This window comes from Indicator indicator, chromosome 11, assembly GCF_027791375.1.
Source record: "Indicator indicator isolate 239-I01 chromosome 11, UM_Iind_1.1, whole genome shotgun sequence".
Lineage (NCBI taxonomy): Eukaryota > Metazoa > Chordata > Aves > Piciformes > Indicatoridae > Indicator > Indicator indicator.
In genome coordinates this window covers 19,629,516-19,648,083 of record NC_072020.1, presented here as the reverse complement: position 1 = coordinate 19,648,083, position 18,568 = coordinate 19,629,516, and the positions used below count along the sequence as shown (strand labels likewise).

General features: G+C 43.1%; 1 protein-coding gene across 2 annotated transcripts; it reads right to left on the bottom strand.

Moving 5' to 3' along the window:
• Positions 1 to 1,839: 1,839 nt before the first annotated feature.
• Positions 1,840 to 15,941, bottom strand: MIOS (meiosis regulator for oocyte development). 2 transcript variants are annotated; one of them, XM_054384808.1, is made up of 10 exons: positions 14,606 to 15,941; positions 14,293 to 14,391; positions 12,312 to 12,569; positions 11,061 to 11,230; positions 9,820 to 9,885; positions 9,040 to 9,198; positions 7,613 to 7,765; positions 5,799 to 6,003; positions 4,121 to 4,250; positions 1,840 to 3,680 (listed from the first exon to the last, which is right to left on the bottom strand). In XM_054384808.1, exons 1-10 carry the CDS (start codon positions 15,900 to 15,902, stop codon positions 3,584 to 3,586), a joined length of 2,634 nt encoding a protein of 877 aa, XP_054240783.1. In that variant the 5' UTR covers positions 15,903 to 15,941; the 3' UTR covers positions 1,840 to 3,583. The 2 variants fall into 2 exon arrangements, with proteins under 2 accessions (XP_054240783.1, XP_054240784.1); XM_054384809.1 differs by lacking the exons at positions 7,613 to 7,765; positions 9,040 to 9,198.
• Between the last annotated feature and the right edge of the window lie 2,627 nt (positions 15,942 to 18,568).

Genomic DNA, 18,568 nt, shown 5'->3' with positions numbered 1-18,568 from the left:
GAAAACAGTTGCATTTATTTCCACGAAATATAGTGAGAAGTTGCTGTTAGGTGTGCCATGGATTGCCAGTGGTAAAGATTGTTCTCTTTGGAAATGTAGTCAGCAAGGAGGGGAACATTTCTGTGGGTATCTCACTGTCTGTATATATTTAACTTTTTTAATTTGTTGTGATAGAAACTTATTGAACATGGAGGGGTATTTTGCATTTTGACAATGGTCTCCAATAAAAAGCATCTGACTACATTTAATTGTTCATGTCAGTGTTACACACCAGTGATGTTTGCAGTGATACATGATGACTCTTGGTCACATTTACTGACACAGTTTTAACAGGTTGCCTTTTACACTGATGTTAAAACCTTTAGAAGATGTCTAGTGAGGCTTGGGGATTTCAAGCACTGTTGAGATCCCCTCACAACTTTTTTCTTGGTGGGAGCCTAAGCAGAAGTACCGAATTCAGCCAGCTTGTCGTGGTGATCTTAACCACCTGAACTTCTACCCAGTTCCCAGTTTTACTATCCAGGCTACTTACAGCAGGGAGCAGAACTCTTACATCTCTTAAGGTAACACAATCAAAGTAAAATACAACTTTGGAAATATTCTTTGTGAAATGAGACCTTGAGCAACTTGGTCTAGTGGAAGGTGTCCCTGCCCATGACATCAGGGTTGGAACTAGATGATCTGTAAGGTTTGTTCCAACCCAAACCATTCTATGAATTAATAAATATTTCAAAAGCGTTTTAAGTAACTAGCATTTTAAATAACTGCAATGCATGAAATCCAGCATTTAGGAAACTTCTGTGCAGTTTGTTACCAGGACTGTTGAGGCTGCCACTAGATGGCCATAGCGCTTTAACCTCTACAGAGGCTGGCTTGGATGGTTTGAACACAGCTGAGTGGGAGATGCTGGATTCCCAGTCAGTCAGGACTGCTCTTGTCCATCCAGCCCTGCAGTGGTGGTCTGTGTCTAGGTGAGCAGTGTACAACTAGAAGTTTCTGCTACGTGCTCCTCCTTCATTTGCTTCTCTCCAGACAGAGTCTGTGAATGAAGGGCTACCCTGGCTTAAATGTCTACACTGACAAGACAGCAATACAAGTTTGTCACTGCAAACTTGTCTGGCAGTCACTGTACTCTTGGCTGATCCTGGTCACCAGATGTGCTCTGCTGTCCTTGTTTGGCCTTGGACAGAGAACAATCATGTGCAAGCAGTCTGTGCATACAATGAGAAAGTGCTTGTGCTTCCTCAGGGAAGGGAGGCCAGGCCAAAGCATATCATGACATGACATTAAAGAAACATGATCAGCATGAACCATAAGGTCCAAATATTTTAGCTTGCAAAGCCTCCCTTCATCTAGTTAACCCTATCAGAGTTGAGCAGGTATCTGAAAACAGTAAATGTTAAAGTAACTGCAGCTACTATGATGTCTGTAGCTATAAGGGTTTTGGTGAAAAGACAATATATCACCCCCCAAATCACATCTTTATGATCATAAAATGAAAGCAAAGGGAAAATCTGATCATTCAAAATCATTCTTGTCAGTTCAAATAGTGTAATTACTGGCCTGAAAGCTTGATCACCACAAGCAACAGCCAGAGCTGAGTTGTACTGTGCCAGAATTATGCATCCAGCTGTAATCCACAACACGTCAAAGACATGCTGAGGATCACAGCAAACATCTAATTAAGTGACAGAATTTGACAGGAACAGGTGAAGTCAGAAACATTATCACTATGTTCTCTTTACAGAAGAGAATGAGGCATTGCAAATCAGTAGTTGTGTTCACATGGAGGTAGAATTCATCAGGAAAAACATATCCTTGACACTTCTAAATCCTTGTTTCCATGAAGCAGGTTTTATTGCCTGTATTTATATAAATAGGGTATCACACATTAAACCCCAGTTTACATTTACAAATGGAGAACATATTGAAGAGGTCTTCAACAGCAATATGAAGTGTGCAAAAATACTGGAAAGAGAAATAAATACCCTAACAAGAAGGAAAAAAAAGAATTAACTATTCTCCCATGCCTACAAATACCAAGTACCACTTTGATTTTTTTACTTTAAAAATACCTTTATCCATTAGGCAAAATTTTTTCCATCAGAATAAATGCAGCAGATATAAACCAATATTAATGCTAAACCAGAAAATAAACCCCAAAGTCCTGAATGTAATCATCATGTGATGATTGCATCTACAGAAAAAAAGTTTCCATGGTTTATCTTGTTGCAATTCCACTCAAACACTATAGTGTGTATATTACAGTGGTATATTACAATTGTGTTGTCTTTTAAAACACTGATTTTCACAGTCCTGGTGATAATGGTACCAGTTTATTGCTAGCATTCCACTTAGTATTTCATAGCACACAAGTGTTAAGTAACTCATATACTGGTTCTACTAGTAAATAAACACACACCAAATAAACTGATGTTATTATCACATTACCTTAAAACAGGTTTGGTTTGTTGTTTGGTTGTTTTTCTCTAATTTGTGTGAATTTTGTTGCCTAAAAAACCAAGGACACCACCACCAACTAGCTCCTAGCACAATGTTAGCAAAATATCACTGACTCTCTCTCTCAAGTTAATAAATAATCTTAATTCCAGCTGATAACATATCTGGTCAACAACCTCCAATTGTGCAGCTTTTTGGGAGCAGACTGTGGTGTTTGCTAGAGACCAGAAACAGGATTGATACAGATTGATTTCACACTTCCCAGTCTATTTTAGGAGTACTGGGAAATGCAGATTATCCGAGAGTCTTTAATCAAAACTCAGCATGTAGTTTACAACTTGGAAGGATTTACAAATCTCCAGTCCTTGAGATTTCAAATCTTCACAGTACTACCTTGAAAATGAGTGAGTCAAATGAAACCTGCTATAGTTCACCTGCACTCTGCACTGAAACAGACACAGGACTTTACAGGGAACTCTTCTCTATGGTGCAGATATCCCTAGGAGACAAAAATCTCCAAGTTCTTTAGCATTAAAACTCCCATCAGCTAGGCCTGTAGGTAAATGCAGTAAAACCTTGAACTCTAAAGATACTGTTTTACTACTAACAAAACTTGGGAACAGAAAGAAAGAAAAGATTTTTCTTGAAAATAAAAATCTTCAGAATACAAATTGTCAGTGGCACTTTGAATGAACTCAAAAGGAAATGATGGTTTGCATACATGAAAGTGTGATTAGACAATGAACAGAGGAATCCACAGCATGGCTTTGTCATGTCCTGAAGAACACTTCTCAGGTGTCCACTTGCATTCACTGCTTCGTTTAGGAAACCAATCAAAGGGCTGATCAGCATCACCCTGAAAACTTGTAACGAAGTTCTTTGGATTTTGGCAAATCCAGAGTTCACGATTCCAGGGGTTTTGAACTGAACTGCTTCCATCTTCTGGACAAGGACCACATCCTACACACAGAGGCTTGCTTCAGGAATACCTGTTCCTACCAAGCACAGTCATACAGCATTTTACTAATCTGGCAATTTATTTTTTCACAGTAAGTCATAAATTACCTTTGTCTCAAGTATATGCTTGGACTATGATGAACATCTGTTCATTCTGAACCAATATTTATGCCTGGACAGTCTCTGCTGGAATAAGATTCCCTGTTGTATCCAGCTGCATACACTTACAAGAGCAGGCAGAAACTGGGCACTCTGTATGGTCCCTAGATAGCAACAGCAGGAAAAAGGAAAAACACATTAAAAATAAAAAGGTTAACAAGAACTTTGTAATCTACACATTTAAAGTATGTGCAGGGACAATGTATCTCAGAAAAATCTTGGCATCATAGATATGTTTTGCAGGTGTTCTAAACCAGCAAAACATTCTACTGATAGATCATAGGATCTTGGGACCTTGAAGATCATCTAGTTCCAGCCTCCCCACCATGGGCAAGGACACTTTCCACTATACCAAGTTGCTCAAGGCCTCATCCAACCTGGCCATGAAGACCTCAAGGGAGGGGACATCAACACCCTCTCTGTGCAACCTGTTCCAGTGTCTCACCCCCCTCACTGTAAAGAATTTCTAATATCCAGTCTAGATGAAGCTAAGGAGGGATGTCCTACTCACTGCAGTGGAAATAAGATTTTAACACCTGCTTACCTGAACCAGCTAAGCATGTGCCCAGCATGTCCACCGTGCCTACAGTTGTGACACCAAGTAAACCAGTTGTTGAACTGGGCTAACTTCTTGTCCTTGCTAAGATCCACTTTTTCATCTGACTTGGATCCTCCTGTGCAGAGGCAAAACCACCCCCCACAAAGATGTTTGTAAGTCATTATGCTTTGTTTATATTTCACTCTTAGTAACACTAGCAGAGTAAGTCTGAAAGTACGAACATCACATGAAGAAGTGCCCTGATTTTAAGTCTTACAACAAGACTTTTAAGAACTGGTGGAATGCCCAAACAAAACCAATCTTGCTGTGCTGTTGTTTCACATCTTACAGACATGCTGAACTTGCCTTTCAACAGTGATTTCTGTTTCAGTGGGGCCTGTTTCACTGCACACAAAATCTGCTTTTGAAAAAAATCAACAAAATCTAAGTTATGAATTGGAACAATCACAACATAGAAGTCAGATCAGATCAGGGAAAGAATGAGAAAAGATCTATGACCTAAAAATATGGACAGAATCAGTTTCATTTGGAAACTGTATAATGCTGAGACCAAGACATTTGGAACCAAAAGGTTCTAGTCATGCTATTTCTTAGCTGTGACAGCATGACCCAGACATTTTTTCATACTTAGTGACAGGAAGTATACCACACAGAATTTATTCTTCCTCTTCCAGCTAAAAATCAATTCATCTACATTCCAAGACTTCTGCAGCATCCCTACATCTCAAGAAAACTTCCCATTTTCTATTTTTTAAAGCTCATAGTACTGACCACCACAATACTTTAATCTATTCACCACAATACTTGCATCTTTTCATCTTGTCTAAGCATGGAATTTCACTGACAATTTCACTGGAAAAACTGTCAGAACCATGTAATTATGACACCAAAGAACTGAGACAGAGGATTCACCATAAAATCAGATGGAATGTGAACAAGCTTTCAGCTATCATCTTCTTCCTTCAAAATGACAAGTATGAATACAAACAGGAAAAGGTGCAAGGAAAGATCTTCCCACAGCTACTGCTACCTAGGCAGGATCACAGGATGTTAGGGGTTGGAAGGGACCTCTGGAGATCTTTGGGTTCAACCCCCTGCCAGAGCAGGACCATAGAATCTAGCACAGGTTGCACAGGAACACATCCAGACAGGGCTTGAAAGGCTCCAGAAAAGAAGACTCCACAACCTCTCTGGGGAGCCTGTTCCAGTGCTCTGTGACCCTTACAGGAAAGAAGTTCTTCCTCATGTTGAGGTGGAACTTCATGTGCTGCAGTTCACATCCATTGCCCTTGTCCTATCACAGGGCACAAGTGAGCAGAGGCTGTCCCTTCCTTCCTGACACCCAGCCCTCAGATATTTATAGACATTTATTAGATCCCCTCTCAGTCTTCTCTCCAAACTGAACAGCCCCAGGTCTCTCAGCCTTTCCTCCTAAGGCAGTGCTCCAGTCCCTTAATCATCCTTGTAGCCCTCCACTGGACTCTGTCAAGTAGATCCCTGTCCCTCTTGAACTGGGGAGCCCAGAACTGGATGCAACATTCCAGGTGGGGCCTCACTAGGGCAGAATACAGGGGGAGGAGAACCTCCCTCGATCTGCCAGACAGACCACTGGCCTTCTTTAACCAGAGCTGTAGCTGAGTAACTACAACCCACTGTGTCATACCTGGACAGCTGGAAACTGGTGTTCCCATGTTGATCAAGCAGAGAGCACAGCGAGGAAGGGGCTTACGGCACCCAGGGCAGCTTGTGACTTTGGACTTGGTTGGTGAACCGCTAACTCCATACTGGCTAAAACCTCGTCCCTGATGAGGAATAGCTGAACAGCTGTAAGAGATTGATTTTCCACAGAAATTGCAACTCACAAACACCTAAAGAGAATAAAAACCTGTTAATTTATTTTGTGGTTTGGTTCCACTTTTGCTACACCTGAATGAATTAATTTACAAGCTAGCACATGCTTCTTTAGCAGACGTTCTAGAAAGTGCCTTGGAAAGCCAAGACTACTTGTGAAGGAGTTCCCAACGCCTTGGCTTATAGATGTGGCACACAGTTCTAAGAAGTAGGCTTTAATAATGCTCACTTACATCAAAAGCACATAAAAATATGCACAATAAATAAAACTTGTAAAGGTAGCAATTCAGATCAGCCTGGAGAAGGGAAAGCTCTGGGGAGACCTTAGAGCAGCCTTCCAGGATTTAAAGGGGGCTACAGGAGAGAGCTGGAGAGGGACTTTATACAAAGGCAGGGAGTGACAGGACAAGGGGTAATGCTTGACTGAGATTAGGCATTAGGAAAAAATTCTTCCCCTTGAGGGTAGTGAGGCCTGGAACAGGTTGCCCAGAGCAGCTGTGGAGGCTCCAAGCCTGGCAGCATTCAAAGCCAGGTTGGATGGGGACTTGAGTAACTGGGTCTAGTAGGAGGTCTCCCTGCCCATGGCAGGCAGTTGGAACTAAGTCTATAAGATTCCTTCCAACCAAAACCATTCTATGAAGATAACAAAAAGCTGTACCTATAGTACAGAAGAAATCAACTTTACATATCTTACTGTACAACTAAATCTGGTCTCTCCCCACTTATTGTCAGGTGACTCACTCCAGAGCCCTCAACATGAGCATTTTCCTAATAATCTTTATCTGGACACCTTATGCCACAAGTTGTGGCTTGATACCAAGGAGCACACATTTTAAACTCTTCAGGGGCTCACATCAGGAAGGAGCAGTAAACTCAACTCTCCTAGCTGGAGCAGTATGGATGCAGTTATCCTTAAACAGCTGTGATGGGTACATGCATTCAGAAAGAGCCTTCCTTAGAATCCCTGGGGGCCTAGGGCTTGTAACACACATACTTAGACAGGAGAGAGTGGAAAGTGCTGTGGTAAAACCATGTTGGCTAAAAATGCCACCAGATGTCAAGTAGATAGTATTTGGATAGGGGGTTACTTTTCCATCCAGCATATGTTCAGAACTGATAATTCAAGCTTGCTGCTGCTTCAACATCTAGTTGAAGGTTCAAGGGCTTCAAAATAGCCTTGAGGTTTGCTTCAAATAAAACAGAGCTAATTTGATCTAGTTTTTGGATCAGTTCCCTGGTTTTAACATCATCCTCACTCTGATGCTGAATTCAGATGGATGACACATCTCTTGATTTTGTTTTTCAACATGGGGGAAGTTGAAAAGTTACAGTTCCTGAAAGACAATCTATTGTTTCAAAGAAAAAAGCTTTAGGAACACCAATAAAACAGCAGAGGCCAGAACTGTAGATTTGCTTTCTATCAAAGCAGTTATCAAGTCCTTTCTAAAAAGAGTATTTAGAAAAAAGCACAGCTACATTTTTAGGGCAGCCCTAGCTGAAATCTTCTTTTTTTGCACACAAATCCCCATGAAAGCCAAGGTGCAGTCAGGAACTTTTTTTCTGCAGAAGCATCATGCCACCTTCCTTTCTGGCCTGGTCTTACTTCAGACAAGAATTAACATTTACCTGGGCTAAAGGTTTTGAACTGGGATCCAGCTTACTCCTGTGGATATCAAATTCTGCACGTTTATGCCAAAATCTCCAAGCATCTAAAAGATTCCTGTAGTTCTCAATCCAGTATTGAACCCTCTCATCCTTAAGTACATCTGAGGGAGAACCCTTAAGAGGCAGGAAAAAAGGTCAGATACACAATGAAGAAACACAAAGCATATCATTCACTGTTTCAAAACGCTTTACAAAGTGTTGTACAGGACAGGAAAAATAATACAGTACAATTTGTCCAGAAAATAAGAATGATCTTCTGTTCAACTGAAATGAGAGTTTGATAAAAATCTTCCTTAGTCTCTCTCCCTTGTTGAAAACACTTGTGCTGCCATATCCTCCTAAAAATTGCTGCCTGTCAGATGAAGGAGTCTAAAATTCTCTCACATATCATGGTCAGTATCATTGTCAGGATTGCACATGCAGTTAAACATAGTTGTAACTATAGTTAGCACTGGGTAAGGGCCAAGACAAGTCCCTCATTAAAAAAACCAACCAAACAAAAAATACACCAAAAAACCCAAACAAATGCCTATAGAAAAAAAACTTCCCATGGGTTCTCTACCAAAATCCTTGAAGCAAAAAGGAAAATAAACTTGTTGGGAAACAAAGCAGCAGTAAGCAGGGGAATGGCTACTCCCACTTCAGCTAGTGCAAACGACTAGATTTTGGTTTTATCTCTTTCCCCTGCTATCTCCTCAAGCTGTCTTCAGGCAGAGAGAGCGAAGATACATCTTCATAGCTGACACTGAGTGTTTGAGAAGATTCCACAAAACAGGCACGATATACATTGTCTCTGCCCCACCTGCAGTGCTGGCTCCAGCTCTGGAACCCTCAACACATGGAATTGTTGCAGTGCATCTAGAGGAAGCCACAAAGATGGTTCAAGGACTGGAGCATCTCTTCTATGGGGGCAGGCTGAGGGATTTGGGATTGTTCATCCTAGAGAAGAGAAGGCTGGGGGAAGACCTTCTAGCAGCCTTCCCAGATTTTTAAGAGGGCTACAGGAGAGCTGCAGAGGGACCTTTTACAAAGGCATACAGCAATAGGATGAGGAGTAATGGCTTCAAACTGGAAGCAGCTTAGATGAGATTAGACATCAGGAAGCAATTCTTCCCTATGAGGGTAGTGAGGCACTGGAATTGGTTGTCCAGAGAGACTGTGGAGGTGCCAGGTCTCCAAATGTTGAAAGTCGGGTTGGATGGGGCCTTGAACGAGCTGGTCTAGTAGGAGGTGTCTCTAGCCATGGCAGGGGAGTTGGAACTGGATGACCTTTCAGGTCCCTTCCAACCCAAACCATTCTATGATTCTAGAAGTTTAAGTATTACACTGCTAAAGCAGCCATGGTTAGTTCTCCTCTATAAGCATTTCTTTTCCAGTGGAACACTGACCTGTAGCATGCAATAGCTTGCTGTCTGGACATCTCCAGTTCTGTCAACATAGCTTTCCATCAAGTCAACTCCATCTTTTGTCAGCCCTGTCAACAGTATTCCCTCCAAATTCCCAGCATCTTTCATTTCATTCGTCAGCTTCTCAATGAACCTGTTCAACTATTAAAAAAAAACAACAAACACATTATTTAACTTTTACTGGCTGTTAATCCCCTTCCTGACTCATTACTGTTAGCATGACAAAACTTTTCGCCATGTGAACAGCTTTCTTTAAGTCTCTGCTGCTGACAGGATATGTTGCTTGCTGATGTTACTACAGTGCAGAATTCAAGGATTTATCAACAAACTCTACACCTCCTGCTAGGAAGTGCAAAGAGAGAGGGAGGTTATATATTCTTTAAATACTTCAGTGAATTTAAAGGAAAATATTCCTGCTGTAAAACCAAGCCTTAATTCAAGAGAATGCAAATATCTGGAAATAAATGATGAATAAATGCCAATAATCTCCAGTAAAACAAGTTTACAGGTAATGCAAGAGCATTTAACCAACTCCCGTGTCATGAATACTAATAAAAGTCATGAACAAATAAGGGGGAAAAGAAAGCTGAAGGTACAGACAGAAGATCAGATTATATTAGGACCAGACCTTTAATCCCACTCTGATGAGAAAAGGCAAGTCACTCCTTGCTTCCACTGTTCACTCCCCTACCCCAGAGTCTCTTTTGCCTCTAAATAAAGCCCAGCTTAACAGTTTGCTTAGATGTGCAACCCCAAACTCACCTGAGCATCATTGAGGAACTTGCAAGCAAATGCCACTCTGTCTCGTACTGCTACGTTGTTTTCATACTTTGGAGAGAAAAATGGGAATATTAGCATCACAGGCAAACTTCCACTTTCTCAACAGGTTGTTTGTCACAGTCAGAACATTTGCACTATTGATCATGTACCAGGAAAATATCACATCTGAACAAAGCCAACACTAAACATCAAATTGTTTACACTCAGATATGGGCAGCGGAGCAACACTGTGGCTACTGGAACACTCCAATGGCAGCACAGCCTGGTACAAGACATCCTCTGTAGTTTATGGAACTCTAGAAGAAACTTTGCAAGCCAGTGTGGATCTGGACTTAGTGCTTCTAGCACACAGATAGCCAAGAGTTGCACCAGGTCACAGGCAGGGAAAAAACCAAAGAAACCTTCATCTACCACGTTTACAAAATAACTGGCCTGATCACTCAATTCCTCTCTGAAATCACAACTCTAAGTTAATAAACAAACCAACCAACCAAACCCCAACATGAGCAACCCAGAACATGGATTTCTCACAAGTTGCAAGGTGCAGCAATGCAGTAATATTTACTTTTTGCTTTTTTAATCCTTTTACTAGATGTGACACTGCTTTAAATCTGTCATTACAGAAGTAGCATTTGCATCTCATTAGTCATTGTACAACTATCAATCATAATAAGGACACAGAGCTGCTGGAGCAAGTCCAGAGGAGGGCTACAAAGATGATCCAAGCGCTGGAACACCTCTGCTATGAGGATCAGCTGAGGGAGCTGGAATTGTTCACCCTGGAGAAGAGAAGACTCTGGGGAGACCTTAGAGCTGCCTTCAAATACCTGAAGGCATCCTACAGGAAGGCTGCAGAGGGACTTTTCATAAGGGTGTCCAGAGACAGGACAAGGGGGAATGGTTTGAAGCTAAGGGAGAGCAGGGTTAGACTGGATGGTGAGACTCTGGAATAGGTTGCCAAGGGAGCCTGTGGATGCCTCCCCCCTATAAGTGTTCAAGGCCAGGTTGGATGAGGCCTTGAGCAGCTAAAAGTAGTTGAGAAACATCTCTGCCCGTGGTGGGAAGGTTGGAGTAGATGATCTCTAAAGTCCCTTCCAACCTAAGCCATTCTATGATTCTGTGATTAATTCCTGCAGAATTAGCATTTCCCCTACCCACATGTGTGCGTATACATATATGTATGCACCTATTACTTACAAGAATTTCAACAGGAATTTACTCACCAAAACACCATCATATGAACCAGACTCACTCGTCAGGAAAGCAAACATAGCACACAAATAGGGGTTGTTCAACTGCAGTCTTAGAGTACTGCACATTTCTCTCCAAAGTGAGTTCTTCTCATCTGTGTAGCCTGATAGAGCCATTGCTACTACATTAAGGTTCAGATCACCTGGTTTATCAAAAACAGTATCAAGTTAAGCACTTAAAAATAATCTGAATTTAACTGTGATGGAAAGCATCGGCTTGAAACAGGGCATTTTGTCAGGATGCAGGACAAACTGCAGCAGAATTAACAGTAGGTAAATTAAATGTGCACACACCAGCCTTTATTAGTTTCTGCGTTAAATGCCTCTGTTCAGTTAACAGCTCTAAAAGTCACAAGTCAACATCCATGACAGCCTGAGTTATACTTTAAGCAATATTACACTGGTTCTGGTGTTTTGAAATTGTTTTGAACTGCTAAATATCTTCATAGCACTATGCTAAAAGATTGTCCCTACCATAATTCACATCCACAAGAAGGAAAAAAACTGTTGCATATATAGTCATCACTTAGCAGACCTAGCTAGAGGATGTCAATTGCATCTAGCAGCTTCATTTAACAAGTTTCCCAAACCCATTAAATCTGTCTCATCTAAATGTTATTCCAATGTTATTCCTGTCAGATTGACACCAAAAAGGCACAATATGAAAAATAAAAGAATCCCAACAGCTCCCTTTGTGTCTTACCTACCCACTTCAGTGGCAAGATAGGTCTTTTAAAGATACAAATTTGGCTTATAGGAGGAATACTGGCGAGAAAACAAAACAAAAATACCTCCATCTCCTGGCTTCACTGTCTTAGATTTCCCCTCACACATGGCAATTCCTACAAATATTACTGTGGAACAAATGTCTTCTGCAGACAGTGAACATTACATTTCAGTTATTCCACAGCCCTGGGAAGCTGCAGACAGCCCAACAGAAGTAGATACACGACATTAAAACAAAAGAATTAGTTCTGAGTGTCCATCAAGAGGGCATTCTGAACCCCCCCATCTATTTTAATTAGACACTAAGACATCTGATAGCCTGAGGGGTGAAAGATCAGGATCTGCCAAGAGTCTCAAGCTCCAACACAACCATTTCCAGTGACTATTTTATAGACAGCAGGTGTTTTTTCCACACTAGCTTCCACAATTCTCTTTACAGAAAGAAATCTGGGATGGTGCTGTAACGCCAAAAGCAAAGCCACTAAATACAGCCCGCACCTTTTCCCGAGGAAGCTCCTTTATTCAGGATTTGTATCGCTCGCCGGATGTCCAAGTTGAAAAGGGCGACAGCAGCAGCTCGCTCCCAGTCTCCTTCCTGCTCCAGGGAATTTAAAAAGGGTTCCACATCTAAGTCTGTTCCCTTCTTGATCCACCCACAGAGCTGCAAAGCCAAGGATCTCTCCTCACTCAGATACTGAATAATATCTGCTTGTCTATCAGATCCACTCCTGCTGTGCCTGAGGTTCTCTGTTGTTCCTAGAAATGGGAAATAAGTTAAATCATGCTCAAATTTACACAATTTACCTCACAACCCCAATGCTTTGATTTCAACCTGAAAGCAGAATACGAAAGCTGAGTGTCAAATTCTAGTATTTAAATCAAAAACTCCATGGTAAGGAGCATCACACACAAAATTATTTTGATCTGCTAAAAATGATCCATCTAAACTTGATACAAATTCCTGACCAAGTCTTGCTTCTTTCTCTACCTCCTAAGATCTTGGAGGTTCCGGTTACAGTTGACAGGAGTTATCAGTATGTGCAACTTGAAAATACATAACACAGAGCCAAGCATTTGCTCTACCAGTTCTCTTCTTCTTAACAAGCATTGATGTGCTACCAGCTTTCCCACCACTGAAGATGGGAGGTTTGTTGCACCAAGGAGCATAAATAGTAAGACAAATAATGAACAGAGCAGGAAATACTCAAATAGTAGATGATACTAATAAAAATTGCCCTGAGCATGAAGGGTACAATATGATGCACCAGGGGTGATTGTCACTTAAGGACAAGTCATCTTATTTAAACATAATTCTACAAACATAGAATGGTTTCAGTTGGAAAAGACCTCCAAGATCAAGTCCAACCATCAACCCAACAGCAGCATGGCCATTAAACCATGTCCTGAAGTCCCATGTCTACACAGTTCGGACCGCCTCCAGGATGACTGCACCACCTCCCTGGTCAGATGGTTCCAATCTTGCAGGAAAGAGTTTTTTCCTAACATCCGAAAGTTAGTGTAGTTAGTACACTAGCAGTGACTACAGTAAAGAACCACACCCCTGAATGGAACTTCAAAAAATATAATAGTTATAGAACCACAGAATCTCAGAATTGTTTTGGTTGAAAAAGACCTTTAAGATCATTGAGTTCAACTCTAACTCTACCAAGTCTGGGACTAAACCATGACCCTCAGCACCACATCTCTGCCTCTTTGAAACATCTCCAGGGACCGGGATTCAACCACCTCCCTAGGGAGCCTATTCCAGGGTTTGAGAACCCTTTCAGTGAAGTTTATTTTAATGTCTAAACTAAACCTCCTCTAGCATAACTTAATGCCATTTCCTCTTGTCCTATCACTTGCTACTAGGTAGAAGAGTGAGTCCAACACTCACCTCACTACAATCATCTATCAGGTAGGTGGGGAATAAGAATTTTCAGCACCACAGTCAAAACCCCAGTGTTTGAAATAGTTCAACTGAAGCTCTGAGGATACTATGTTTTTCTGATTACCAACTTTCCAGGAACACTGACAATTCTGGAAATTACTGCAAGATAAACTCTTACAGTATTTCTGTTTAGTTTAACAAACCTCTTCCCACTTGTACCCTGTGATAGGACAAGGGACAATGGATGTAAACTACAGCACAGGAAGTTCCACCTCAACATGAGGAAGAACTTCTTTACTGTAAGGGTCACAGAGCACAGGAACAGGCTCCCCAGAGAGGTTGTGGAGTCTCCATCTCTGGAGACTTTCAAGACCTGTCTTGATACATTCCTGTGCAATGTGCACTAGATTATATGGTCCTGTTCTGGCAGGGGGATTGGACTCGATCTCCAGAGGTCCCTTCCAACCCCTAACATCCTGTGATCCTGTGATATGTATTTGCATTTCAATAGTCAACATTTTTAAAGACAACCAAGTGCATCATTCTGTAAACATACTACAAGAGAACTTAGCAAAATTGGAATATCCTTACCCAGAGATGACTTCACGATTGATTTAATGCCAGCATAAACTAAGGGACCTTTGTTTCCTGTTAGTTTTTGATCCATGTCTTCAGTATACTGCTTCATAAGTATTTTCATGTATAGGAAGCTTGATTTTTCCCCAAGTGTTTGAAAAAATTGTGTTTTTTTTATTTTTAAGTTTACTGTCACATCCTATATGTGCAAATTATTTACAGAATATTGCATTTATAGGTAAAGATTTCCATGCATCTCACAGAACTGGTTTACATATAAACGGATATTACTAGTTTAGGACATAAATTGCAGTAAAACAAAGGATATAATGCAGGGTGTACCAAAGTGATTTCAGCTGAGGATCTTCATTTCCAGCCAGGAGATGATTTCTCCAAACTTGTTCAGTATCAAGACCATACCTTGACAGAGCTCTGAGCCGCATTTTGGTTGCTATGTCTTTTTCCAAGGAACTAGCTTTCCCTTCTTCTGTACACTCATATAAATGTCTTCCACAAGCCCACATTAAGGAGGTGACTGGGCTCCATGCAAGGGAAATCCTTTCAAAAACGGTGAAGTCAGACATAGTCCTGTTGGGAGTCACCACTACCATTCGATTTTGACTTGTGGGATGCCAGGCAAACGAAGCAATGTAGTTCTCACAGGGCTGGACGCTTCTTTCGATTATTGTTGGCTCAGTTTCATCTCCAATAGGGGTGGGAGTGTGCTGCATGTCATACAGCCTGATGATATTGCTGTCCCTTGTCAAAGTAGCTAACAGCCCAGTTCTCGTTGGGCACCACGCAACTTTTGTTAAGGGTTTTGGTTGCTCTGTCAAAGTCAAAACAGGCTTCTCAAACTTCCTTAAATCCCAGATGGCAACCTGCCCTTCATAGAAGGAAGCTACACGATCATGGAAATAGGGATCAACAGTCACTCCTTGGACAGCCTTGGTGTTGACAAATATCTTTTGGCTTGTGTTCCTCAGATCAAAAATAGCCAAATTTCGATGCATTCCAGCTAACAGCAGCTTCTGGTCGCGTGGCAGCCAACAGAGAGAGAGGCAAGCGTCGTTCTGCCCCAGTTCATAGAGCGGCTTTGTTACCACCAGACCTGCTTCTGGATCTCCCGACGAAAGTCTTACTTTCTCTGCAGCAACTGCAGTCTCTGGGGCATATTTGCTGCTGATATCCCAGATCAACACTGAAAAGTCAGCTCTATGTTTGTCTAAGCCAGCAGCCAGCCAGTTGCTATCCAGCGGGTTCCATGCCAGGGTGTTGCATTGCCGCGCGTGTTTGGGAACAAACTCTTTGCCTATCAAATCTTTACATTTTGAGTTGTGATCCTGACCCAGGCTAGTAAGAACCACTCGACCGTTGGCCTGTCCAACAGCAAGGAGGCATTCGGGGTCATACTTGGGATACCAAGCCACACATTTCATATAGGGTGTGTCTGAATTGATCGACAAGAGGGTTGCTGTCGTTTCCTCCGACAAGCGCAAGGACCCTGCCTTCAGCTCTGAGCTCACAGCAGAGTCAATGTGGTAAAGGCTCAATTCTGAATCGCACACAACAAATCTGTCAACATGGTGTGGGGCCCACAGAATGTCAGGTTTGGAGCCACTCATGTTTGGGGTAAATTGAGACACAATTTAAGCTCTTGTAAGATTCAGGTGATATCCATGCATATGGAAACTGTTGAGAAAATAATTGGTAGAAATGTTGTCAAAACCCAAATTCCTTTGTAATCTGAGATCATCTTCAAACAAAAATGACGTTTATCCCACGTGTTAAAACTTAGGGTTTAACATAGACATTTCAGGTCAAAAACTTAAACATTCTCTGCATTACCTCACTTTCCCTGCAGCACACTTCGGTGGTGTTGGTGCATATCTACTGAAGCAGAACCAACCTGCTGAAACAGAACCAACCTACTGAGACAACCACTTACAAACCGTCAACAGCATTTACTGTGTTTACAAGCTCCACAGTTTTAAGGAGTATTAAGGGCAGTAATAAGGAAGGGATTAACGATGATGTGATGTAGCATGACATGTGGGTGTGCTGCTGGTACAGAGCCACTCCCTAAAACACGTAGAAGAGTATTTCTCTAATTGAAGCATGTTAATTGACCAAAATTAGAAGCTGTTTTGTCTGAAGTCTGTACCATACCTAGAAAGGTTTACCCTCTTTAAGGATTTGTACAAACACACAACTTTCCACTCTTCAATTTATTCTACTGCCCCAATGTTACCTTTGCTCATATTTGGCCTAGCAGCACTCATAAAAAACCCACTACTGTTGAATTACATTTACGTTTTCAGTAGCTGCATGTCCATAATCATTACATGTGCTGAGATATAAAAAGGCATCACAGATTGTATAAATCTCTTCTATAATTAGAGAAAGCATTACGCTAAGTTAGGATACATGAAAAGGCTGCGTTATTTACGTTTCCTGAGCCTCCTTCCTGTGTTTGCTGGTTACCTCCAGCCCGGCTCTTACGTGCTCTGCGAGACCCGGGGTCCCTGGCTGTATCGCGGCCCGCCTCGCCGCTTCCCAGTCAGGGGAAACGCGACGCAGGAAGCGCGGAAAGAGGAGGCCGCTGAGGCCCGAGGGGACAGCACGGAGCCACGGACAATCAGGAGCACGGACAACTGCTACCTTCCCGAGCGCGGCAGCTGCTCACCCACCCCGCGAGCCCTCCGAGACGACGACCGCTGCCGCCGCTGTCAGGAGGTGAAGGGACGACGACCCGCCACCAGGTACCCCCGCCGTCTGAAGAGGAAGAACGGGAAACACAGGACGACTTCCGGTTGGGGGGGAGGGGGGGGAAGGAAAACCGGTGGCACTTCCGATGCACTAGGACAGAAATGCAGCCGCACTTCCGGCGCGTCGTCGTGCGGCATCAGCGCGCGCGGGGCGACCTCCGCCGGGTAGAGTCCGCGCTCGCTTCCGGTTTCGGGCAGGGCGTCTCTCGTTCCGCTGGGGCTGTGGGGCAGTGGTGGTCGCAGCTTGCCGCCCTTCAGCCGCTGTCCCTCGGCCGCCGCTGACGGGAGCTGTGCGTGGAGTGGTGCCTGCAGCCTGCGGCCCTTCAGCCGCCGTTCCTGGAACGCTGCTGGCGGGAGCTGTGCGGGGAGCGCTGTGCGGGGAGCGCTGTGCGGGGAGCGCTGTGCGGGGAGCGCTGTGCGGGGAGCGCTGTGCGCAGCCTTGCGGCCCCTCAGCCGCGATTCCTCCGCCGGCGCTTGCCGGAGCTTCGCGGGATGCGGAGTGCTCGCAGGGTGGGGAGTGCAAAAAACCCTCGGGCTGGGTTTGGGTGGCTTTATTAAAGCGATTTCTTTCCAAAGCTGTATGGCTGCATCATCGGTTTTGTCCAAGTGAAGTTTGCTTTGATTTTTCCGTTATTAAACTCGTGAGTTCTAGTGCTTCAGTGTAGTGATGTGTTTTCGTGTGGTTTGTTGCCTTGTCAGACCTGCTGTCTGATTACCAGGCAGGGTAAGAAATGAATTTTTCACCATCTTAGAGAGGTTGAATGAACGCATTAATAAGTCTGGTACCCAACACAAAAGTTGCTGAGGACATGCAGTGAGAGGAAGGTACACTTACCAGAACACTTTTTTTTTGAGTGAAATTTCTGCAATAGGTGCAGAAATCATAGTATCACTGGTGTCAGAATCATGGAACATTTGAAGTTGGAAGGTACCTCTGAAGATTATCCCCCTAGCAGGGTCAAGCTACAGCAGGTTGCTCAAGATCTTGCCTGGGATTTTTTTACTGTCTCCAAAAACGGAGACTCCACATCCTCTGGGCAAACCTGTTCCAGAATTTGATTACACTCAAAGTAACAGGCTGAGTGCAGAGTGGGTTGAGAGTAGCCCTGAAGACTTGGGTGTATTGACTGATGAGAAGCTCTCCCCGAGCCAGCACTGTGCTCCTGCAGCACAGAAAGCAAATCATGTTTTGGGTTGCATCATGAGGAGTGTGGCCAGCAGCAGGACAAGAGAGGGGATTCTGCCTCTTTATACTCTGCTCTTGGGAGACCCCACCTCAAATACTGCATCCAGTTCTGGTGTCCCCAGCAGAGGAAGACACAGAGGGTGTTGGAGCAAATCCAGAGGAGGGCTACAAGGGATCCAAGGGCTGGAACACCTCTGCTATGAGGACAGGCTGAGGGAGCTGGGGTTGTTCAGCCTGGAGAAGAGATGACTGTGGGGAGACCTCAGAGCTGCCTGTCAATACCTGAAGGGATCCTACAGGAAGGCTGCAGAGGGACTTTTCATAAGGGTGTCTAGCA

Coding starts and splice junctions, on each gene's coding strand:
- MIOS (XM_054384808.1), bottom strand. CDS start 15,902: ATGAGTGGCTCCAAACCTGACATTCTGTGGGCCCCACACCATGTTGAC. Junction 14,392..14,605: donor ACTTTGGTACACCCTGCATT/ATATCCTTTGTT, acceptor ACATGAAAATAC/TTATGAAGCAGTATACTGAA. Junction 12,570..14,292: donor AATCGTGAAGTCATCTCTGG/GTAAGGATATTC, acceptor TCCCATTTCTAG/GAACAACAGAGAACCTCAGG.